This window comes from Bos indicus, chromosome 7, assembly GCF_029378745.1.
Source record: "Bos indicus isolate NIAB-ARS_2022 breed Sahiwal x Tharparkar chromosome 7, NIAB-ARS_B.indTharparkar_mat_pri_1.0, whole genome shotgun sequence".
NCBI classification, from domain to species: domain Eukaryota; kingdom Metazoa; phylum Chordata; class Mammalia; order Artiodactyla; family Bovidae; genus Bos; species Bos indicus.
In genome coordinates, this window is record NC_091766.1 from 62,063,814 (window position 1) to 62,089,396 (window position 25,583).

Below are 25,583 nucleotides of genomic sequence, written 5' to 3' on the forward strand. Positions count from 1 at the left end.
TCTTTCCCTTCCGCCCCCAACCTATTCGTCCCTCGGTGTGTATTTTTAGGACACTGTCGTATTTGTCTTGGGATGCCTCTGTGATCCACTGCTGACAAATTCTTGAAAGCAAAGCTCAAGGAAACATCTTGGGAGCCACCTCTCAGCTCTGACAGTGGCGCCTGGCTAAGGGTGGGTGGTCCCAGCCCCTTACTCTGGTCCAGGCAGCCCTGAACTTCCATAAACTATCTCATTTACTCCACAAAGGCTGTGCCGGAGGTAGGACTGGGCCCTGTCTTAGAGATGAGGAAACAGGCTCAGAGAGATAACATGCTCAGTCAGTGGCAAAGGTCTGACTCCACAGCTCTGAATCAACGTGTTAATTTATCTATGGTAACAATTAAGTTGGGCAAATACCCAAACAAGTCTCAGCTGACCCTCACAGGGTTGGGCTCACAGCCTGGTGGAGGGAAGGAAGTGGGAAAGACACAAGGTAACTGCCTTTCAGACTCATTACATTCAGATGGAGAGAGGGCTCTTCAAAACTGTCAGGTCCAACCCCTCACTGCACACATGAAGAGACCCAGAGAGGGCAGCGGCTGGTCCAAGGTCACACACGACCAGACCTGGGCCTTCCCTGGTGGTCCAGGGGTTAAGTCTCTGAGCTTTTGCTGCTGGGGGTACAGGTTCAATCCCTGATCACTGAACTAACATTCCCCCATGCCACACAGTGCAGCTAGGAAAAAAAAAAAAAGACTAGACCAGCATGTTTCCCAACACCCCTCACCCCGTTCCCTGATCAGTGAATAAACATATACTGAACTGCAGGAGAGGGCAGGTCAGCTGGGACAGGGAGCAGAGCCCTCCAGCCCCTAGGCACCCACATGCCACGGTACTAGACAGTTTGAGATCTGAATCCCAGAGCAGAGCCAGAGCTGAGGTAAGGGAGATAGAGAAAGTGCAGCTGACCTGTTCATCACTGATCTTCACAAAGAGGAAGCTTTCCACAGGCCTCCCCAGATCACGATCACATCTGGTGCCCCCGAAGAGTTCAAAAGAGGAAGTCTGGGCTCAGAGGTTAACAGATGAAGATCTCACAGAGAAACATCCAGGCAGCAGAGGGGAGAGAAGGGACCTGAAACCTAGAGCCAGCTGGGCCAGCCTTCCCAGTCTGGACCCAAGCTCTGACCCTCATTTGGGGTGGGAAGACAGAAGCCACTCCTGGGTAGCTTAACACCTTGGCTCTAATGGCGACAACTCAGGCTGCAGGTTCTACATCAAAATCACAGACCCCCCTTGGAAATGCGATTATGCGCCTGTATGTGTCTGTTTATTTAAAGAGAGAAATGGAAAGGGAACGATTTGGAGGCACATCCTAGAATGTCAATGTTAGAAGAATAAGCCAAGATCTTTTTGTCGAACCCATATTTTGTGGATAAGAAAATAGAGACTCGGGGAGGGAAAGAGACTGGTGTAAGGTCACAAAACAGGTGTGTGGCAGGTGCAAACTTGCACGCAGGTCTCCGGGCTCCTGGCTCAGTGCTCTAGCACCACAATCGGGATGAGGTGGCAGTGAAACAGTGGGAGGACTGCCAGCTGGCTCAGCACATTTCCTCCTCTCTCCCGCCCCCCAGAACTGGCACCTGCCACCACACCCCACCATAAAAGCACACACACATCACTCACTTCACAGACAGAGGCTCAGTATGTTTTTGGCTTCAATAAAGCCCAGAGCAGGGCAGGGGCTGTGACAAGAGATGGAAGCTGGGAAGGCGTGAGGAGGAGGAGGATGGGGAGTGGAGGTGGACGGGATCAATGGCTCCGGTTCTTCGGCCGCTCAGACGTGAGCAGGGGTGACCGTGCCGGGCCCTCAGTGGCTCATGGGAGTGGGAGTTTCCCCTAAACCCCAGCTGAAGACAAGCGCCCACCCTGACCCCTCCCCCCACCCTGTCCCTTCTTTAGTCTCTGAAGCTGGAGCATCAGGCTGGGTCGTGGCAGGTGGTGCCGCTGACCATCTCTCAGCAGAGGTGCCCGTGAGCACCAGTGGCCTCAGTCCTCGCCTCCACAGATGGCCAGCAAGGCCTTCAGGAAGTGCCCGGAGGTGTCACCCTGGCAAGGTCAGAGGGAGAGCAGAGTGAGTGGAACAATACTGATGATCTCAAGGCCCCCTCCTCCCAGCTGCTCTCAGCCTGGATATCAAAGGCCCCCATGTCCCTTCTGTGGCTCCCTGTTATCCTCAGATGTCCAAGCTCTCAGCTTGGCCTCAAGGCCTTGTGTGGTCTGACCCTCATGAAGCTCTGTGGCTTCACCTCCCTCCTTTCCTTCTGGAAGCATCTTGAGCATCTTACTACCTAAACGCCTACCATTCCCCCATCCAGCATGCCCTCTGCACTGCCCCCAAATCCTGTCTACCATCAGGTGCCCCCTCTGCTGTGATCACAGCCCTCTATTCTGGCCTCTTCCCTTGTACTCTGCTAATACTTTTCCCCTAAGATCATTAATACATGTGTTATGGGATTCCTTATTTGAACAAACATTATTGAGCACTTGCTGGGTACCAGCCCTTGCAGAAATTTATGTGAACATCATTAGGTTTATGTTGTATGTCTGGCATGTTAGGGAAATGGAAGTGGAGGTAGCCTTATTTAGGCTTCAGAAGCAGGCCTCTGACCGACTCTGACCTTGCCTAGACTACGTGCCTGCCTGCAAGCACACCAGCAGCACTTTGGGTAAGAAAGCGGGTAGGTCTTGCACGTTCTTGAGCCCCTAATATCAAAGAAGTCTTATGATCCACAAGATGAAACAAAAAGCACTGTAAAAGTTATAGGAAAACCAGAGCTGCATGTTTGTGTACAAACTGATGATGATACCAGTCTGTAGCCTGAGATTATAATCGGGAGCACCCAGAGCTCACCTGTGGGGTGGATGCATCACCAGAGACCTTTTTCCCATTGAGACTCCAGATAGCTTTTACTTGGAACTTCCAAGTAAAAGCGCTATTCAAGTCTGAATGTGGGTTTCGGCTCAGTTTGGTGATGTATATGCTATTACCTTTCTCTATTGTTTCTATTTCTTTTCTTTTAACGACTGTACATGAAATTAAGTCAAATAATCCTCTTTTAAATATTAAAATTGTTTAATGTGTGTGTAATGAGTGGTCTCTTTTGTTAATGAATCCTTCAAACCTAAAATGAAAGTAAAACTTTCAGCCAAACAGGCCATTATGGAAAAAGTATGGAGATTCCTCAAAAAATAAAAAATAGAACCACCATATGTTTCAGCGATTTCACTCCTGGGTATTTATCCAAAGAAAACAAACATTACTTAGAAAAGATATATGCACCCCTATGTTCATAGCAGAATAATTTACAACAGCTAAGATGTGGAAGCAGCCCAAGTGCCCATCAACTGATGAGCAGATGAAGAAGATGTGGCATATACATGCAATGGAATATTACTCAGCCATAAAAATGAAATCTTGCCATTTGTAAGAACATAGGTGGCCCTAGAGATTATTGTGCTAAGTGAAATAAATCAGAAAAATACTGTATAGTTTCATTTATACTCAGAATCTAACAAAATAAATGAACAAATGTAACAAAAAAGAAAGAGCTATAGATACAGAGAGCAAATACCAATTCCCAGAGGAAAGGGGATTGAGGGAGGAAAGAAAAAGGTGAGGGAGACTGGAGGTACAAACTTCTAGTTGCCAAATAAAATAAGTCATGGGTATGAAATGTACACTGTGGTCATTGACTGTAATACAGTCAATAACTAATACTTTTGTATGGTGACACATCGTAAGTAGACTTACTGTGGTGATCATTTTGAAATGTATAGAAAAGAAAAATCACTACATTGTATAATAGGAAATAACCCAGGGTTATAGATCAATTATAACTCAAAAACAAATAAATTCATAGAAACAGTTTAGATTTGTGGGTGGTGGGAGGAGGAACTGGATGATGTAGTCAAGAAGTACAAACTTCCAGTTATAAGTACTAGGGATGCAACATACAACGTGAAACATATAATTAACACTGCTGTAATATATAATCTATATAAATTATATAATAATATACAAAAGTTGAGAGTAAATGCTAAAAGTTCTCATTACACACACAAAACATTTTTCTACTTCTTTAATTTTGTTTCTATATAACATGATGGATGTTCACTAAAGTCATTGTGATAAGCATTTCATGATTTTTATAAGTCAACCATTATGTTGTACCCTTAAACTTATATGGTGTTATATGTCAATTATATCTCAATAAAACTGGAAGAAAAAATAATAAAGATGTTCTACCAATTCACATCTCCACCAAGTCTGTATGAGACTGCCTGTGAGCCTCCCCATGGTTTTGTCAACCAAGTCCAGCATCAAGCTTTAAGATCTTGGTCAATTTCAACGTCAAAGAAATGGGCTTCATAAATGAAAAAAGCAGACATATTATACCTGATTCCATTTACATGAGATAATCAGAAAAGGCAAATTTTTAGAGACAGAAAGTCACTTGAAAGTTGTCTAGAGCCGGCAGTGGAGACAGGTACAAGGGACGGCAGTGGGTTGGTGGAAACACTGAGCTGTGGAGAAGACTGTGCAATTTGTTCCATTTACTACAAATTACTGACTTATGCCCTTAAAACAGGTGAATTTTGTGATCTGTAAATTATGATTCAATAAAATTGCTTTTAAAAAGCAAGAAAAGGGGCTCGTTTTATTTGGAAATCCTAAATTATAAGCCTGCGATCCATCTGGAATTTATTTTGGTATGAACAGCAAGTAAGGCAGATCTCCTCTCATTTAGCAACGTCTTAGTTGTTCTAAGAGGTGACACCCTGGGAATAAAAAGAACTTCTATGTTGGAGCATCTGACACTGCCCCCTACCCCCTGACCTCTCATCCTGCTTGCCCCTCACCTCAATGGCTTGGTGGAGAGACTTGTCATATTTCTCGATGAACTCCCGCCGGATGTTGAGCAGGTCGATCTCACTTCGTGAGACCATGATCCTGGTGAGGGTCTTCTCATCCGTGCCGGCACCCTGGTGGAGTCAGGTGACAGGGAGACACAGGGCAGGAGGAGGAAGAGGCTAGGTCAGGTAGGAGCTCGTGGGTGTCCATCTCTGCTCTGCTCCCTTTCCCCTGCAACCTGGGGTGGGACATCCTGCCTCTGTCTTCCATAAACATTTCTGACTCCAACTCCCCTGTGCCTAGGACTGGGCAGACAGAGGCAACAATTGCCTATATGAGCTGAATAGCATGCTCCCTGAATTCACGTCCACCTGGAGCTTTACAAGGTGACCTACTTTGGAAATAGGGTCTTTGCACATGAAATTAGTAGAGGACATACTGCATTGGGGTGAGCCCGAGATCCAGTGACTGGTGTCCTTACATGAAGGACATGTGGACATACATGCAGATAAAGGCAGAGACTGGAGGGACTCAGCCACAAGCCAGGAAACACGAGGGTTCCAGACAACCACCGGAAGCTGGGGGAGAGGCATGGGAGAGCTTCTCCCTTAGGGCCTCCAGGAGGAACCCATCCTGCCAACACCTTCATTTTGGGCTCCTGGCCTCCAGAATCATGAAAGAATACACTGTTGTCACTCAATTTGTGACAGCAGCCCTGGGAAATTAATACAGGATCCAAGGAGCAGACACAGAACACGGAATATATGGGCAGCCAAGGCCCACCTCTGCCCCCCAGGAAGCTCAGAACACCAGCTGAGGAGTCAGGGCTGCACATGGCCAGGGCTCAAGAGATGGTTGTCATGTTTGGGGACAGCAGGCTAAGAGGGGTCTCAGGCGCACTCCCACTAAACAGAATGTCCAGGCTCTGTCAGCAGCTGGGGCTCCACTGTTGGGTTGGGAGGCTGGCCTGAGTGGCCTGGGTTTTCAGGAAGCCAGAGCTAGTCCCAGAGTTGAGCGCTCGCTTCCTTTTGTGATCATTTGTCACAGAAGACATTGTTTCACTTGCTAGAATGGGAGTGCCAAGGGGGCAGAGACTGTCCTTTTCAAGTTCCCAGAATAAGCTTGTCAACCTTGGCAGCTGGGACCAGACCATTCTCTGCTGTGGGGGCTGTGTGAGCACTGGAGGATGTTCAGCAGCATTCCTGCTCTCTACCCACCAGATGCAAAAAGCAACACTCCCCAAGTTGTGACAGCCAAATGCATCAAACATTGTCCAATGTTCCCCAGGGGGCAACGTAACCCCTGGTTGAGAACTACTATCCTAGAACCAGACCTGGGACAAAGGCTGAGAAACATCAACCAGGTGGAAGCAACCCAATTCCTGACCCGGCGGGTGGTGCCCACCTGTGCACCAAAGTGGAAGTGCTCAAAGGGAAAGGAACACACAAGTAAGTTTTCTTACCTTCATGGATTTGTAAAGTTTGTCAGCAAAGAAGAGAGGCTTGTTCTTGACACTTTGAACTGGTAGGAAGAGGAAAGAGATGCAGGGTACTTGGTCAAAGGAGGTGTGGCCAAACCATGGGCTGCTGATGCTGCTACTGAAGTAGCATAGCCTATCCCAGCAACCTGTGCCCAAGGTCGTGGCCACACCAGGCTCACCCCCAGGCCTGACACCTTCACTCCCCCTTCCTGACACCTCCTCCTCTGTCTCATCCATGGACCTGGCTCTCACTCAGTTGCATCTCGTTTCCTGCTGAGGTGCTTGTAGCTAATCAAGGCTAGCAGAGGACTCAAAGGGAAGAAACCACTTGTGAAGCCACGGTACAGGGCCTCAGACTTCTAAGTGCAACAGAATCAAAGAACTTGAGGAAAACTCAGGTTTTAGGCTCCGCCCTAGAGACTCAGATTCAAGAAATATTTCAAGTAGAGGTTCTCAAAGTTTAGTTCCTGGAAGTTGTCTGCATCATCTGGAACCTGGTAGAAATGTGCATTCTCGTGTCCCACCCCTGGGATGTGCTGAATCTGTACCTTGGAAGGTGGGTGACCAGCTCAGCCCACTTTGCCTGGGGCGTTCCTGGTTTTAGCACAAACCTGGCTGGTTGCCCACCTCACTGTGGCACAGCCTAATGTTTGAGAACTCCTGATTGAGAGAAACACCACACCAAAGAGAGACTGTCAGTGTAATTCAGGGCACTGCCAATCCCTGGGGCTGGGTGTTGCCCCAGAGTCTGCACATGTTTACATCAACCTACCTAGCGCCACCCCAAATACTGCTTGCCTGATGTAACAACCTCCCACCCTCCAAGGCTGGGGAGGGTGGGTAGGTCTCTAGCCCTCAGCAGCTGCTGGATTCCAAGGCCCCAGAGCTCATAGGGATCAGAAGGGGTGTCTCAGGTAGCTTAAGGAGGAGGATTCAGATGCCAGAGCCAAAACACTAGAATGACTCTAGATGTAAAAGTATCTCTATGAGGAGGGCAGGGGCCGAGAGGCTGGAGCGTGCATCCCAAGGGCACACTCATGCAGGAGACAGGCATATACCCTCCCCTGCAGCAGGTTCAGGACCCTCTGGGAAAGACTACATTATATACTGACCTTCCTGGGTCCTTATGTAGTTCCCTACCACCTCCTAAACAAAACCCAAGCTCCTCGACCTGAAAATCAAAGCTCCTGTCTCCCTTTGCTCTCTCATCGCTTCTGTTTCCCCAAGGTAAGGAGAAGTTTCCTGTCTGTCCTCCACTACTTTACCTCCCCAAATCTACATCCCCAGTCCTGTCACCTCCTCCAAGGAGACTGCCCTGACTGCAAGTGTGGGGCTCAGTCAGTGTGGCTAAGGAGGAGACTGGGCAGAAACTTCCATCCTCTATAACCAGCCCAGAAAGCCTTCCCCGGAACCTGAAGCCCGCCCAGCTGCCTCAGAGGACCCCGGGGCCTGCCATGGGATGGAGTGAAGTGGAGCGGAACATCTATGCACACACTTGCACATACACGTGTTCTAGGTGGGAGAAGGGGAAAGCGGGAGCAACAAGAGCAGAGCAAGGTCGAGACGTGTCTCCAAAGATCAGTTACTCTGCGATTAATACGAGTCTGGGCTTTGGGCTCAGACGGCCTCTGGTTCCCGCCCTGCTTCCACTACTGCTATGTAACCTTGCTGAACCCCAGCATCCCACTTTGTAAAATAGGCAGATAAAAGCACTTTGTGAGCATTCAAACAAAGCTGTGTGCAACTAACTTCACACAGGGCCTGACAGTAAATAACAATAGAAGCTAATATTTATCCAGTGCCTTTTATGTGCCAGGAGGCTGTTTTTTAAGTGTTGTATAATTAACTCCTTTAAATCTGGTACTATCATCACACGCACTTTACAGAGGAGGACAACTGAGGCACAGGGTTCTCATGACCTGTGAAAGGATATAACTGCACAGCTAATAAGCGGCACAGATGGGACTTAACCTGGATTTACTATGCTATTCTGTCTCCTAAGCGTTGCTCCCAGCTGGTAAAGATCCACTATAAATCAAATAATAACATCACGACAATAACACCTCTGCTTCCCATGTTCTAAAATAACTTTTCCTCGCATTTGAAGTCCCTAAAATCAACAGGCATCCTGTAATTGATGGCAATTATGTGAAAACGTTCCACTGATACCTCAAGGTAGGATTAAAAAAAAAAGTGCATCAATACAATGCATTGTATTGTAGTCATAAAATAAGATACTGCTAATCACTAACGCTAATAAAAACAAACCTGACCTTCGCTTGTATCTACTCAGTCATTTGTATACATGGAGAATTGAGATCCAAAAGGGGAGAGATTTTTCAAAGGCAAGAGCTAATATTATGCAGTAAGAGAGTAACCAAAGAGACCAGGTGCTGGGAGGAGGAAAAGGTGTGTGCGCGTATACACGTCCTAGACCTGACCTGCAGGACACTGCACCCTACCCAGCCCAGCCGTCACCCTCCCAGCCATGTCCCCAGAGAGAGCTCTTTCCTTACACTACCCTGCCGCCTAGAACGAGTCCTCATGTTACCCCGCCAGTCACACGCTGACAGACCCCAAGAAGTGGCAGTGCTTATTTCCCAGAACTAGTAGTTTAAGAAGTTGCAACGGCCACACTCATCCAGGGACTCTGGACATGCTTCCTGTCCCTCCCCAGCCCTTGCCCTTGGTCCCCGCCAGTTACCAATGGCCACAAACACGTCTCGGACATCCCCAGACATCTCCTTCTTGATGGTGTGCTCCACGTCATAGTTGGTCATCTTGATGAACTCCTGGAAGACTGGCCCCCAGAGAAGTCCCCGAGGTGGGAGGTGAGCTCTGATGCAGGGTTTGGGGGGACATCATCCTTTCCCCCACCACCCAGCAGCAGCAGGCGTGGCTGCAGCCCAGACCTAAATCTACCGGGCAGGGCTGTTGTGGAAAGGACATTCTGACCTCAAGGCTGCCTTGAGCTCTGAGCCAAGCCTGTATCAAGTCAGACACTGCCCCAGAGCTTCAGGCAAGTGTCAGGAACTCAGGCTGGGGTAGTAGAAGGAGGATGCATGCTATTCACAGCTGTCCCCAAGCTCACCGAAGGACCTTGGGTGAACCCCTCTCCCTTTCTGGGCCCCCCTTTCCTCCCGAGTCAAGTTGGGATAGAGATTAATGCAAGTAATCACAATGATAACACTAAGAAGTTATCAGGTACCAAGCGCCTTTGTGCATTAATAATTATCTTTTGCATCCTCACAACAGTCATGTGAGGTAGAATTAAAATCCCGTATTTATAGGTAAGGGAACAAAGGCACAGATATTCAGTAACTTGCCCGGGGTCACATGACTGATAAGTGGGAGATTCGAATCAAGCCAGTCCAGCTCCCAAGTCCATTCTTTTAGTCACTGTGCTAAAGCCCCTTAAGTATTTTACTGCAAAGTACCAGGCACGTGCATGTAAAATCGTCACTGTCTCAGTAGTCAGGGCCCCTCACAATCGCCTAATGTGAGGGTCGCCGCATACAGCGGCGCATGTGGCAGCCTGTGTGTGTCTCTAAGACATGCACGTGGTCTCTGTGTCATCACCACCCTTCACTGCCTTGCTCCTGGCAGATGTCACCAAAGAACCGTGACACAGAACCTTCAAATCCTTCTCAACACAGCATTCTAGGCAGCCACTACCAACCCCATAGAGTTGGCCTTGGAGGCTAAAGCCACCTGCCATCCTTTATCCCAGGCATCACACGTGTTTCCGTTAGGAGGTGAGGCGAGTTGGCCCGAGGCTCAATGATGCTGTTAGCAGCACAGCCAGGACCAGACCCTGGGGTTCCTGAGTCCCCATCAGCCAACAAACTCCCTTGCTGGGGTGAGGGGCGGGTGGGTGGGCAGCTGGCTCCTCTTGTCAAGGGTTGGGGATCTTCCCACTGCCTTGGGAGGGGAGGGAGTTGGGTCTCACCTCTCCGGAGGTGCGGATAGCTCCGCGTGCAGAGGATCATCATGAATCGTGTCTCCAGGGAAGACTTGTCTCCGCTGGTTGTGTCTGCTATTTCCTGCAGAGCCCAGGTGGGGGCAGGAATGGGGAGAGGAGACACAAGAAAGCCTGGTTGTTTTTCACTTTCCTGTCTGCCTGGGTCGAGGACGGTGAGAAGCTGGGCTAAGACCCAAGGAGGCCCTTCCTCGGTCTCCACATCCCCTGTCCGGCTCCCAGGGACCATGCGGACTCACCCAGAGGAGCTGAGCACAGAGCACTCCCACCTTAGCCTTGGGGACACAGGACTGGGCCCGGGGAAAGGGCAAGCGGGGACTGGGCATGGAGACTCAGATTCTTCTTCCATCTTTAAACCCCTCTGAAAGCCTCTCTGGGGAAGTGTCTGTGCATGTGTGCAAGAAAAAATGGTCTAGCCAGTGTTTCCCCAAGTGTGGTAAACAGGCAAACGTGTTTACACACCACATATTTATTTCCACAGTGATCTTTGGGTCAGTTCTATTTACATCGATATGAAATTTCCTTTAAAGTAACTCAATTTGGGACTTCCCTGGTGGTTCAGCAATCAAGACTCTGTGCTCCCACTGCAAGGGGCAAGGATTTGATTCCTGGCCAGGGAACTAGGATCCCACAGGCCACACGGTGCATCCAGAAAGTAAAAAATAAAACAACTCATTTGGGGTTAAGATGAGAGTCCATTTAAAGCACTATTCACAGTTGGTGGTATATAGCACCATTCTGGCAAGTGGTTGAGTGGTGAAGTTTGGGAAACACTTGCCCAGTCCATTTTTCATGCAGTGGGGGTTTTTGGAGGTCCTGAGGGGAGAGAGAGAACCTGGGGGACAGGCCCCCAAATCGTGCCTGACTCTGCCCACTCAGCCCCACCCAGAGGCACAGCCAGACTCAGACCACTAAAATCCACGTGAAGAACAGGGCACTCACCAAGATCTCAGCAGCCACCTGAGAGCAGGGAGGAGAGAGAAGGGAGAGAGGGGAAGGCGAGAGTCAGAGGAGGCTCAGAGAGGGGGCCCTGGGGTGCAGGTGAGGTAGCCTAGATTGGCAATGGGGAGCAGGGAGGGGCTGGGGGGACACCTTCCCCTGATCTTTGAGTTGGACTCAAAACGAGGACAGGTCTGAGAATTAATGATGGATGTGCTTACTGGAGGGATAACCAGAGGGTACAGGACAGGACCCCCTGCCCCTCACACCTACCACCGAGAAGTTCAATGTGAGAAGTGCTCTGTTCCCTTCACCCTTTACCACGTCGGGGTTGAAGGGTCCTCCAGAGACCTGTCACTACCCTCTCGTGTTACAGACAGGACACAGGAAAGCTGAGGCCTGGGGGGTGGGGACATGTAGCCAATCGGGTGGGAAAATGCCAGCTGCCCCAGTCATCTCACAAGGGTGAACTTCCATCATTGCATCATGCTGAGCACAAAGTTCTGAGGTTAGGACACTATTTTGTTAGGCAAATGGCTGTGACTTGCAGGGCCTGAGAACGAAATACAGTCAGTCCTGCGCACCCCCCGGATGGAGTTTTGTTTTGTCTGTTTACCCAAAACCCTGCTGACTGATTTATTCTGTTGGGCAGACTGAAATCATCCTCTTTGTAAACTTCTCAATAGCCTTACTCTTTAGAAACCATTTTTGTTGCATAAATTTGTAATGTCTATCAAAATTCAAAATGCGCATGCCTTTGATCAAGCAACTATGTTGCTAGGAATTTCTCTTGCAAATAAACTAGCCAACTATATCTTTGGAGATATACTATAAGGGTGCTCACTGGTAATAGAGAAAAACTGGAAACCATTATCAGATTGCTTGTTAATTGAGCTATGGTTCATCTAGCAATGGAAATCCACTCAGCTAGTAAAAAGAATGGGACTGGTCTACAGGACTGCTAAGGAGAGAGCTTCCATTTAAATTAAGCAAGAAAGTACATTATGTTGCATATAAGTGTTTCTTTTACCTTGATAAGAAAAGATAAAGTGTGCCCACTCTTACATATTTACTGGGAAGTTGTGCTAGAGGGATAGTCAAGATACTATTGACAGTGATTACCTTTAAAGAGAAGGACTAGGGGAAGAACTTTGGCATTGTATTTTTCCTGAAATTTTATGTTTATATTTTCTCAACATGCAAATACATTATTTTAATTTTTTAGAAAAAAGTTAAATAGGAGCTGTCAGAGCCACTAGGATTATGGGATATTTCTGGGTTTTCTGTTGTTGTTTTGTTTGCTTTTTAAATGTATCTGGCTGCACCGTATCTTAGTTGCGGCATGTGGGATCTAGCTCCTTGACCAGGATGGAGCCCTGGCTCCCTGCATCGGGAGCATGGAGTCTTAGCCACTGGACCACCAGGGAAGTCCCTGCTTCCGGTTTTTATTTACACTTTCCCATATTAAAAACAACCTCGTTGAGACTTCCCTGACAGTCCAGTGGTTAGGACCCCTCGCTTCTACTGGAAGGAGCATGGGTCTGATCCCTAGTTGGGGAACTAGATCCTCCATGTGGAGCAGTACAGCAAAAATAAATAAATAAATAAAAGCTCTTAAAGAAAAAGATCTATTAAACAAACAAACAAACCTGGTTGAACCTTGAAGACATTATGCTAAGTGAAATTAGTTAGAAAAGGACAAATACTGTATGATTTCAAATATGTGAGGTACCTAGAGTAGTCAATTTCATGGAGATAAAAAGAACTAGAGCCTGTGGGGGCGGGGGGAAGAGAGGCTACTGTTTAATGAGTACAGACTTTTAGTTTTGTAGGATGAAGAGGTCAGTGGATGGATGGTAGAGATGGCTGCATAACAGCGTGAATGCACTTAGCGGTGAGGAACCACACTTTGAAAAGGTTAAGAAGGTAAATTGTAAGATGTGTTAAATGTATTTTACCACAGTTTTTTCAAACGTTATGCTAAAAAGTCTAGGATTGCTATTTTAAAAAGAGGGAGATGTTTAAAAAAAATTAAACAAAAAGGAACCTAAAGTACCAAAGATTCTTCACTTTAGATCAGAGAACTCCCAGATGTATTTGTTTTTTCAAAGCATGTTTAAAATCATAGTATTTGTAATATGAGAAACACAGTGAGCTACTATAATAATTTTCCAGATAGTCAACACAAGAGCTTTTCCTTATTAGCTCAGCTACTTCATGCCAAAATTAATCTGGGCGATTCCTCCAAAAGGTAAACAGAGAGTTATCACATGACCCAGCAATGCTACTCCTATATAACCAAGGGAAACGAAAATATTCATGCACATAAAAACTTGTACATAAATGTTTATAGTAATATTCGTAATTGTGAAAAGTAGAAACAACCCAAATATCTATTAGCTAATGGAGGTAAAAAAAAAAAAAAAAAATATATATATATATATATCCATGAAATATTATTTGGCAATGGAAAGGAATGAAGTATTGATATATGATATGATATGGATGAAAATATATACAAATATTATAATAAAGTAAAAGAAGCTAGCCACAAAAGCCACATATTGTAGGATTCCACTTATATGAAATGTCCAAAGTAGGCAAATCTATATAAACAGACAGTAGATTAGTGGTTGCACAGGGCTGGGGGTTGGGAGGAAATGACAAGGAACGCAATTTGTACAGGGTTTCTTTTTAGGGTGATGAAATGTTCTAAAATTACCACAGTGATGACTGCACAAGTCTGTGAAGATACAACCACTTAACTGTGTACTTTAAATGGGTCAGTAGTATGGTATGCAAATTATATTTCAATAAAGCTGTTGTATGAAAAAATAATCCAGAGATTGAATTATCTAAAAATGGCCACAACTCTTTATTTCACTCTGGGGCTATAATAATGAGATCATTTACATGATTTATTGCTCACATGGGAACACTAAGAGTAAAGAGGAAGCTATCTGCAATACTGTGGGGCAACAGGTAAACACCGGACATATGTCACCTGATCATAACAGAGCCAGACTCCCAGAGCTTAGGGTGCGCTCAGTGTCCTGAGCGAGAGCATGGGAAGGAAGAGGTATAAAACCATCAAGCGTTAATGTCATTATTTTTCTGGGGAACCTTGGCTCTGCATATCAAATGCCTTCAATTTTTGTATACATTTTCCTCTAGTATTCCCAACTCACCTCTAGAAATCTATTCTAAGGAAAAAAAAATAATAAAGATGATGAGAGTTGGTTACTAGGGAATGGGCTGGTTAAATAGTTCGGCAGATTCTTAGATGGAATAGTATTTAGCCATTAAATGATGCTGTTGATTTTTTTAAAAATGATATATGGGATTGCCCTGACAGTCCAGTGGCTAAGATTCTGAACTTCTACTGCACAGGGCACAGGTCTGATCCCTGGTTGAGGAACTAAGGTCCCACATGCTGTGTGGTGCAGCCAAAAAATAAAATTAAAAAAAAAGTAACCATATTCACAAAATATTCATTTTTAACTGTTATAAACCAGGAATCTATTTCTATAAATACATAAAGACAACTAGAATGATATACCCCATTAACAATAGTTATTACTAGTAGCAGGTTATATAGGGTTTTGTTTTTGGTATTTTCTAAAGTTTCTACAAAAGAATACGTATTGCTTGAGAAACCAGTGTTCCTAGCTGTCAGACACTGAGTCCACACCAAGATCAGGGTCCGGCATCTGTGAATCTGGAGAAGCAGCTGAGCTGGACAGGGCCTGGCTCAGGCTCCCTCAGTTGACTCCACCCAGGTTCTCTCTCCCTGCTTTTCTCCGGAAAAGGGGCTGCCAGCAAGGCCCACTATCGCCCCCTGCTGGCAGCAACTAGAAGCACAGCTTCCCAGGACGACCCAAACACCGAACGGAATTCCCTGGAGGATGAATTTTGGGATAGAGGATGGATTTGGGGTGAGTTTTAAGGGGATGGGCTTCCTCGGTGGCTCAGGTGGTAAAGAATTTGCTTGCAATGCAGAAGACCTGGGTTGACCTCGATGAACTCCCTTTCGAGGGCTCCCAGGACATTCCCTTCGACCTGGATCCCATTTCAAAAATAATGACCCGAGACCTTTAGCACTCAAGCCCCCTTCCCAGTAAGCTCCAAGACCTGCTCAATCAGTGGCCCAATTCCACCTGGGCCACTGATTTGCTGTGTGAGTTTCAGGTGTCATTCACCCTCTCTGGGCCTCCATCTTCCAGTTATATTATGAGGAGTCTGACTCTGAGACACTCCTTAAGTCCCTTCCAGATCTGAGGATCTAGGGCTCGAGTCCTATTCTTCACACAGGAAACATCAGTAGAATTAGCACCACCCTCCCAAGTATCTTTCTGAAAGTTTTGGAAACTGTCACAGTCTCACTTCTAAGAGTGGACAGTTGCAAGGGGCCAAAAGTCTCAGTGTCAACCGGTCACACCAGCCCTGCCCTGCCAGGCACCCTCCTCACTCCCAGACAGCCAGGGCTGGCATGGACAAAAGCCAGCTGGAGTCACTGGGCAGGGGGAAGGGGGTGGTGGGATGGGGTGTCTCACCTGGGCATCTTCCCGGGCCCGTTCCCGATCTTCTCCTCCCTCTTCACGGTTCCCCTGCAGCAGGACCAGAGAGAAAGGTCAGCCTCCAAACATCTGCTGTCTCCATCCCTCAGCAGCCAGAGGGCAGTACTCAGCCACTCACCTCTCTGAACGCTCTCCCGCATCTGTAACATGGGGACAGCGATCCTGCCTCCCCAGGGTGGCAGTCTTGAACATGAACATGATCACTGGGAAGGCACTTAGACCAAGGCCTGACTCGCACATGGTGAGCTTGCCATAACTGTGCCTCAGGGTGTGGTACCCGGGTTGCGAGAATTCAAGAGATGATAACAGCTGTTCCTCCACCCGCCCCCCCCCCCCGTATTTACTTTAATTTTTATTGGAGCATAGTTGCTTAGTTTCTACTGTACAGCAAAGTGAATCAGCTCTACGTATACATGTATCCCTTCTTTTTTGGATTTCCTTCCCATTTAAGTCACCACAGAACACCAAGTAGAGTTCCCTGAGCTATACGGTAGGTCCTTGGCAACAGAAGCTCTTGGATGATGACACAGGGAAAGGTCACCCACAATGGCTCTGTCCTGTCAGCTGGGGGCCCAACAAGCCAGGCTAAGAGCAATCAGGGAGGGATGCCTGGAGAAGGGGGCACTAAGTCAGCTTTGAAAAGTGAACAATGGAGAAGGCGTTGCCCAAGTAGCAACTGCCTCAGTGGTAAGAATCTTAGGAGGCAGCAGGGGAAGACACCCTCTTTTCATCAGGAGTGAACCCCCTGCCTCTCGTAGCAACCCTTTCCCCACCTAGGGCCCCAGAGGGCCAAGCAGGCCTGGAGCCGTGAATTCACCCACCGTGGCCAGAGAGATGAGGATCCTCTTGAAGTGGCCAGACGTGTCTGAGCTCAGAGCATCCTCCAGGGACTTGTGATAGTCTGAGACAGGAAAAGGAGGTGTGAGTGGCTGCTGGCCAAGAGTGGGGGAGGGGTCCAGGAAGCACAGATTTAAGCCAGAGCAGTGCTGGCAGGGTGGTGGGGATGAAGGAGTTTGTCATTGGCTCCTGGGGGCCACCAGCCACCCTGCTGTTGATTTGCCATGGGTCCATCACCTCATTCTGCCCGTCCCTGCTGAGCGCTCAGTGCATCTCCCCTCTCCCAGACAACAGCCTCCCTGTCTTCACTCTCTCCTGCATGGCAGTGGCTGAACCCAAAAGCACAGCTCTGATCACGTCACTGCCCTGCTCAAAGACTCTACCATTTTAAAGCTGCTTAGAAGACAAAAACCTTAAACATTTTTGACTGATACTCAAGGTTCTTCAGACTAATACGGAAGCACTTATTGAAAAGTTATGAAGAATTGCAAGATGGTGATAGTTAAGCATGCAAACAGACACAGGGCCTTCTGAACATGGGGCCCTGTGTGAGTGCACAGGCCACACACCCATGAAGCCGCTCTCCCCTCTCCAGGGGCCTGGGTGCTCTCTCTCCCACTCCCAGTCAAAACCCTCCTCTACCTCCAGGCCTTTGTCCTGCTGGGACTCTCTCCGGGTTACCTTCCCCAGACACAGGGCTGGGCGCACCCAGGGGGCTTATCACAGCCTTGTGGCCTGAGGTGGGCAGGCGGGGCAGGGCTACAGGGTGAGGTCAGGAGCCGGGGGGCCTGGTTCTTCCCCAAGGCCTCCCTACAGCACCGGGCCACAGGTCTCCTGCACTCACCCTCCTTGTAGGCCTTATTGATGGCCTGGATTTCGGCGTTGGTCCGAGTGGCCAGGATCTCGATGAGAGCCTTTTCATCTGTGCCAGCTCCCTAGAGGGTCAAGGCAAAGAGGATCTGAAGCACAGCCCTGACGCCTGTGGAGAGGCCCAAGGGGCCCAGGTCAAGGAGACTCCTGTTCCAGGACACTGCAGGTCAACACCCAGACCAAGCCTCCCTCATGTCCTCTTTACTCCCTGACCAGCCCTTGGCACAATCAAAGGACTCCACCAGCTTGTAAAGATTTCCAGAACCTCCCATGAGAATTGCTTTGGACCAAAAAATTTTAAAAGCAAAGAATATAGCGTATACGGGTGTGTGTGTAAAAACGCTTATATGCGCATATCTCAATATAAATATTTATATATAAATACATAAAAAGGACAGAGGACACGCACCACAGTGTAACAGTGACCGTGGTCTCTGGGTGGGTGAGGGAATCACAGATGATTTCAACATTCTTTTTTGCTCTGCTATATTTTCTCAAGGTTTCACGGTAAACACATATTTGTCAGAAGGAAAAAAGATGTTCTGTGCTTTAAGGAACTGGATGGGATGGGCGACACATGAGGATGGGTGACAGCTGAGGCAGCTGGGGAGCCCATTATGCTAAGGTCCTCACTTCGGGGGAGAGGAGGAAGCAGGTAAGACAGGCTGACTGACCGATGAGTTCAAGTGTCTGCTAAACACTGATTATGTGCCAGTCACTGTGTCAGCTGCTGGGGCAATTCTATAAAAATAAGACAAGTCTCTGTCTTGGGAGGTTACTGCCCAGGGGTCAAGCGTCCCTGAGTCCTCTGACCTGAAGGGTATCTTCATCGGTCTATTAAAAGTTGGTGTGGGGACTTCCCTGGCTGTTGAATTAAGACTCCACACTTCCAAGACAAAGGGCGTGGGTTCGATCCCTGGTTGGGAAACTAAGATCCTACGTGCTCATGCGGTGTGGCCAAAAAGTTAAGAAATAATGAAAATAAAAGCTGATGTGTGCTGAGGACAGCCTGATCCTCGGAGTGTCCTAAGATCCACAGTGCAGCCCAATCCTTCTCATTTTGTGTTTTAAGTCATCCACTTTTCTGTCCAGCAATTTTCAAGACAATAATCTTAATTGGCTTTGCCCAGGGAAAGTCTGCTCTTCTCTTTATCTTCAAGGAGCCTGAAACTCTAGTGGACTGATTCACGCGGTTGTCATATCAGGCTCTGGAGACAGACAGACTCGATCTGAATTCCAGCTCTGCTACTTTGTAGTGCTTTGACTCTGTGACCAAGTAACTTACGCTCTGAGCCTTAGCGTCCTCATCCATAAAATGGGCACAAAAGCAAAGCCTTACCTTGTGGGGTGACAAGATAAGGAACTACTGGCCAAGACTCTGAACCCAGGACAGGTGTGGGAGGGGCTCCACCAAGGAGTTACACCCGCCCCACCTGGGCTCAGGAGGAGTGCCTGTGTCCCCTCAGCACCCACACAGACTGGACCCCATCCCTTTGGTGCCCACACTTTACCTCCATGGCTTTCTTCAACTGCTTGGCATCATAATGGGCCGGTGGCATCATGAGCCCCAGAATGAGCCTTGCCAGGTCTCCGGAGAGCTCAGACTTCAGGTCAGCCATCAAGTCCTGCAGAGGGCAGAGCCAAGGTCATGTCAACATCAGCATTGGCCCACACGTGACTTGGGACAGGTAGGAGACATGGAAGGAGGAGGCGGGCTCCACGAGATTTAGGAATAGTGGGCATCTGTGTCTGCTTTGGCTGATGTTGGGTTCAAAACCACCACCACCACCACCACCACCACAAAGAGGGTGGAGAAGACACCACGCAAGCGGGGGACCTGCCACTCTCCCTGGAGGCAGGAGACAGGGAAGCAAAGGGGGTGGTACCATTTCCATCCTGGGAGAAACTAGTCAGCCAAAGCCAGATGCCACTAACACAGCTCACATCCCTGATCGCAGCCCTAAGGGGAGCCAGTCACAAGCACACTGCTGATCACAGGGAACGCGGGGTGCAGCGGGAAGGAGAGGCGTGTGTCCACGCCAGGCTCCGTCAGAGGAGGAGCGTGGACGCAGGGCCCAGGGTCTAGGCTGAGGCCCTTACCCGGCCAAAGTGAGACTTGAAGGTCTGGCGGATCTGCTGCCGCTGGGCGTTGCTGCGGTGGGCGATGATGTCGATGATGGTGTCCTCGTCAGTTCCTGAGACCCCAAAGCCACAGATCAGAGCAAGGCCGTGGTCCCCACCTCCCCCAGCGATGGGCCTCAGCGTCTTTGCTGGGGGAGAGGCCAGGCTCGCCAGCTTTATGCCCCTGCAGGAGTCTTGCTTCTGGCCCAATCACTAACTTCCCCTGGATTCCTTCTGCACTTTTCTGCTGGGTCACTAATCAAGATAAAAGAGAGCCCTGGGTTGAGGGTCAGGGCCTCTGAGTTCTAGTCCTGGGATACTGAGACCCCTAGATGGGTTATGGGACTTGCTCAAAGTCACATGGTGAGTTAGCAATAAAGCCAGAGCAAAAACCCCACCTCATCACCTAGCACTTCTATACCAGGGACCTGGGAGCACTTTGGTCTCTGGGAAGGTTCCTGAGAAAGCCCCTCACTACCCTCCTCTCTATACTTAAGGGAGCTGGAGGTTCCAGGGGGCTGGAGACTCAAGGTAAATAAAGTCCTCATCACCCTGCAGACTCCAGTCTGAAGCCTCAGCTCTTGCCCCTGCCGATCCCATTGCAGACCCACTACCTTCCAATGCCCCAGAGGCTACCCGACCCCTTTCAGGTGCCCCTTACCAAGCCCCTTCATGGCTTTCCGCAAGGCTTTGGCGTCTGCATCAGGGTTGAAGTCACCAGCTGGGCGCACGGTTCCTTTCAGCTACAAGAGGCACAAAGTGAGTCAGCAGGTGTCTGGAGGCCCCCCAGGGGCCAGGCCAGGAGAGGAGCATGCGAGGGAGGGGAGGCTTTCCCCAAGAGCCCCAAACCAAGCAGCTTGGGGGAAAAGGCGGGGGTGAAGGCACAGCAGACAGACTCCTGCCCTAGAGCTGAGACAGGGAGGAGGAGAGAGACAGACCCAGGCCTGGGAGCCGGGCAAGTGCTGTCAAGGGCAGAGGGGCCAGGCTCCTGCCCCAAGAGCCAGCTCTGGCTCCGCCCCACTGGAAACCAGGCTCTCACAACCCAGCCCTGCTCCCAGGGTCCTCTCATTTTATAGAGCAACGCTCTCCCTGAAAAGGTAACTGAAATGTTCTGAAATACTGGAACAGAGCGCCCAGATTTCAGTCACCCCCAAATGATTTTCCCAATGTTTTCTGTATCTGTGCATGCCCTATGCTATTTCTTAATATTTTAACTTAATTCAGCTACTTTTCTGTTTTACTTAAATGCATTCATTTTAAAGTGCACTGAATACTCCTAAAGGGCAAGGGTTTTGGTCCGTTTCGTTCTTTGATATAACGCAAGTACCTGACACAGGGGTAAGCACTCAAAAAATATCTGCTCAGTGAGTTAATGAATGAAAACAATTTTATATCACTATTATGAATAGAAAGTTGGTGTCATGTGTCATAATCAGATAATCCACAAAAATAAATGCCATAAAAATAAAAATATATGCTTTCAAATATCACCAAATTTAACAAGATACCATGGCTCGCCAAGAGCTCTGAACTTGAAGCTAGCTCTCTCAGCTCATCATGAAAAGGGAACATTAGCGACTGTGGCTCCAAACTGAGAATTCCTCCTTGACATTAACAATAATTGATTACTGATTTAAATATTGGTTAAACCAAAGTGGAGTAGCTTTCACACTGCATGAGGGTCAGTGTTATTTAATGCCATGCAGGTCTCTCCCCAACAAAAAAACACAATTCATCTCTCATATGACTTAAGATCATCTTCAATGACAGCTCTTGCCTCACAACTTGGGAAACACTGTCCTAGAGCATCCGTGCACAGGAGCCCTCGGAGGGCACCCGCACCGCCATGTCCAACAGCCTCTTTTTGGAGATAGAGACAGAGAGAGGCGGGGGCCTGCCAAAGGTAGCTAGCAAGTGAGCAATGGAGTCCAAGGTTCCAAATATTTTTGTAGGGGCCAAGTGCTACCTCGGGGCTGGTTTGCCCTGAGGACTTCTGTGAAACTTTTTATTTTTGCCCTGTGTAGACCCTGGGTCTGAGGATGCTCAGGACAACCAAGAATCCTCTAGTACACCCCGGGATGCCCATCTGTTCTCAGCTTCCATGCCTCCAAAACCCAACTATTGGACCCAGGATGGGATAGGCCCCTCCAAAGAACCAACCAAGTCTCCATCAGCAAGATCTGTACGTAGTTAGTGGGCCAGAAGGCTCCCCAGCGTGTTAGAGGTGAATGCAGGAGTCAGATGCCAACACCAGAGTGCCCGCCCACCAATCCATCACTCTGCAGAGAACAGGAAGCTTCAAGACGTGAGACTCAGTGTCTCTGGTTGGCCACCAGGGGGCAGCTGGGTGCCAACCAGAGCAGCAGGAAGGTGCGAGCAGAAGAGTGGAAGCTGTGGTCAAGAGGTCAAGCAGGAGGTGGGGAGGGTCTGACCTCTACTCGGGCCACTGCACTAAGTTCCCACATCTGATAGGCCACCTGCGCTGCCTCCGGGAAGAACTGGCCAGCAGCACTGGAATGGAGGGTGTTAGGGAGAGGACAGGAGGGAAGGTCATCGTGGGCACACTTCACACATACAACACACACACACACACACACACACACACACACTCTTCGAGTAAACCCATCTGGCTTTACCCTCTCTCCAGCCTGGGCCTCACCCACTCACCAGAGCCCTCCCATCACCTCTGAGAACCTTCTACCTTGTTTTGACTCCCGACGGTGCTAGCTCTGACCAGCAGCCTTCCTGGCCCCCACTCCCAGGCAGGAGATTTCTTGAATCCCTCATCCTCCCCTTTCCCATATAAGTCTCCCCTCTCAAACATGTCCATGACCAGCTTCGAGCCATGTCATCTCTACCTCTCCTTCTGCCAAGCACCTTGGTTTACCAGCTGCCAGGTAAACATCTGCTGAACTGAACCAGCTCCTAAGGCACCTACCAAAGGTAAACAGAAGGCTCTCGTATTCCCTGTTTAACTGGATCCTTAGAAGTTCCGGATAAGGGAAATCAGAGTACCTGTAGATCCCTTCCCAGCAACCCAAATCTGTTCAAGTTATGCTCCAATTTAATCCTCATCCAGTGGCTGGTTCTCTGCTCTCCTTAGGGGAGATTCATGTGCCAGGAAGAAGTCCCAGGCCCTGCCCACCTCTCAGCCTCATATCTTCCCAGCGCGATACAAAAGTGTGACCTCAGCTACATAAATGAGCCAGGTGGCACCTTCTCATCTCCAGGCTCTCTCTCCACCCCTAACACTCTCCTTCCAGGCCCTGTCTTCACCCCATCACCTTTCTCCTTGGATCTCAGCCTCATTATCTCCAGGAGCCTCCCCACCCCCAACCGGGAGAGTGCACATAGACACGTACACTTCCCCACCATGGACACACACCCAGGTCTGTGTGCTTTTCTAGGCCAGAGGGTTCATCAGTGCTTCCCCTCAAGGTCTGCACGTGGAGAGTGCTTAATGCATAGATGCTGAATAAACGAGCAGCCAGGGCAGGCATCTGTACTTTTTCCATTTAACAGATGATGAACCAGAGAAGCACCTGAGAAGTTAATAGCAGGGCCTAGACCCTCATATTGTGATTGCTGATGCACATCCCTAGACTGCTTTCCAAGTTCACACGAGCAGACATCTCCATGTATGGGAGACCACACTCATTTGCGCGTACATGGACGCTCAGACTTTCACCTGTACGGTGTTCTGACCTTCAAGGAATTCCCAAGTCCATCTAATCCATCCATCTATCCATCCATCCATCATGAAGAGGCCAAGAGAATCCTGACCAGCCACACCCGAGGCCACGCCCTCCAGCCTGGGGCCAGGAGGCCACTTACTCATCATCTCCCCCACACAGCTTCAGCAGAGTCTTCTTGTATTCGCCAGAGGTATCGTTCTGGGGAGAAAAACAGAGGGAAAGGTCACCTCTCACCCAGCCCTGGGATCCTCTCAGACAAGAAGGGGAGGTCCTGCATAGCCCCAAACAGGGGCAGGCTGACCATGTATTTACAGCAGCCCTCACTCTCAGCCTGTCTGGAGGTGACTGAGACCAAATAGCGGTGTGATGGTAAGCACTTACCAACTGGCTCTTTGGGAAAAAGAGAAAAAGTCCTGATTTGTAGTGTTTGCTAATTTCCTCTAATGGACAATTCCAAGCTACCAGTATGACTTCGCTACACGTGGAATTAAGAAAAGATGCTTTTGGGACTTCATTGGTAGTCCAGTGGCTAAGACTCTGCACTTCCAATGCAGGGGGCCTGGGTTCTGTCCCTGGTCAGGGAACTAGATCCTACACGCCTCACCTAAGATCCCACACACAACAGCAAAGACCTGGAGTGCTGCAGCTAGACCTGGTGCAGCCAAATAAATACATGTTTTTAAAAATTAGAAAAAGAAGAAGCGATGCTTCCCAAGCCAGTGTGAGCTGGCCCCAGCACACCCCTGCCACCAGATAACCCTAGCCCAACCCTCCTATGTGAAATAGTCCATAAAATGGACTGAGCAAAAAAACACTGGGAAATGCCAAAACCAAACAAATGTACGTCTGGTAGACACGGCATATTCTACATCCCTCTTGGGGCCTCATAGTGAACAAACTACAGTGAAGGCTGTGAGAAGTTCTTGGTAAAGAAGCAGACTTATTTTGCTTATTCTAGCTTTTCCCAGACGTTTCCCATGAGCTATTTTTGCACACAATGCCTATATAATTCTTTAGAAACACACTTTAGGGAGCACAGCTTGAACTCAGAAAGCTTTATCCCACTCACCCAAAACAAGGAGAAACCATCCAGCTTTACATCTGTCTCTGGAGCGAGTCTCATGGGCTGGCCAGCCCAGAGCCATCCCCTGGCCCAGGGCCTGGGAGTCCCCAGTGAAGCCTCCTCTGGCCTCCCGCCTCGCGCTGCCTCTAGGAGGCTGGCCTCTCACCGCCCTAGTGAGGAGCCTTCATCCCAGATTCAGCCTTGCCCCCATCACGACCCAGTCCTGCCTTCCTCTGAAGAGGTGCCTCGTGTCTTAGAAGCACCTTGCCTGTCAGGTGACACTTGCTTCTCCGTAGTCGCCTTCAACTCCCTGAAGTGGCACAGGCAGGGCTCCTGCAATTCCCACCAGACTCCAGCTTTCTAGGATGACACCTTTTCTCCTGGGAGAGCATTCCAGCCCTCTCTGGAGCTCCATGAGCACCTCACCTTGATCATACTGTACAGGGACTTCTCGTACTTGGTCCGGAATATCTCCCGGATGTCGAGCATGTCCAGCTCACTGCGGGAGACCATGATGCGGATCAGGGTGTTGTCCCGCGTCCCCAGGCCCTGCAAGACGAGTGGGTTTGGGGGGTGGAGAATTGAGAGGAGGCTAGACTGCTAAGAGTCCCCTGCTCAACTGAAAATACAACGTTTGTAATAAAACGTTAAAATTAAGAAGGAAAGAAGCCAGACATTGTCATTCCCTCTGAAGCTCCCTGATGTCCCTCCTGCTTTTGGCGTCTTCTTCCCCCACCTCGTGTCATTTCCATCTTTGACTTCCTCATAACTCTAAGCAAGGTATGGTTTAGATTTGCACATTTTGGAGCTCTGTAAATACACCACTACGCATTATTTGTCCATCTACTCCTGACAGGCACTGGGCTGTTTCTAGTTTTTTCATGACATGGACCATACTGCTATGAATGTTTTTATGAACACATCATAAAAATGCTGGTCTCTGGACCCAGCTGGGTCCAGTCTGGCGCTGGAAGACAGAGAATGGGCCACTTGCAGGAACTTTGGGCCTGTGGCCTCTGACAACAAATGACCGTGTTCATTCACCCTGGTGCACTATGAAGATATTACCACCTTCTGTGTTGTGTGTGTAAAGTCCTGGGAAAATCTGTTCTCAGTACTCGCCAGGAG

General features: G+C 48.8%; 1 protein-coding gene across 3 annotated transcripts in view; it reads right to left on the reverse strand.

Annotated features, from left to right (window-relative positions):
* Window positions 1-1,665: 1,665 nt before the first annotated feature.
* The window catches only part of ANXA6 (annexin A6), a 46,904-nt gene continuing 22,986 nt past the window's right edge, over window positions 1,666-25,583 (reverse strand). For 2 of the 3 annotated variants that reach the window (XM_019965264.2, XM_019965265.2), the window contains 15 exons: window positions 24,882-25,004; window positions 23,532-23,590; window positions 22,130-22,208; window positions 20,359-20,440; window positions 19,677-19,771; window positions 19,088-19,201; window positions 17,551-17,641; window positions 16,691-16,770; window positions 15,846-15,899; window positions 11,296-11,313; window positions 10,324-10,417; window positions 9,079-9,174; window positions 6,357-6,415; window positions 4,903-5,025; window positions 1,666-2,088 (listed from right to left, as the gene is read on the reverse strand). In XM_019965264.2, the coding sequence (XP_019820823.2) occupies window positions 2,029-2,088; window positions 4,903-5,025; window positions 6,357-6,415; window positions 9,079-9,174; window positions 10,324-10,417; window positions 11,296-11,313; window positions 15,846-15,899; window positions 16,691-16,770; window positions 17,551-17,641; window positions 19,088-19,201; window positions 19,677-19,771; window positions 20,359-20,440; window positions 22,130-22,208; window positions 23,532-23,590; window positions 24,882-25,004 (1,227 nt within the window). In that variant the 3' untranslated portion in view covers window positions 1,666-2,028. The remainder of the gene's footprint in view (window positions 2,089-4,902; window positions 5,026-6,356; window positions 6,416-9,078; window positions 9,175-10,323; window positions 10,418-11,295; window positions 11,314-15,845; window positions 15,900-16,690; window positions 16,771-17,550; window positions 17,642-19,087; window positions 19,202-19,676; window positions 19,772-20,358; window positions 20,441-22,129; window positions 22,209-23,531; window positions 23,591-24,881; window positions 25,005-25,583) is intronic. The other variant, XM_019965267.2, reaches the window with a different exon arrangement.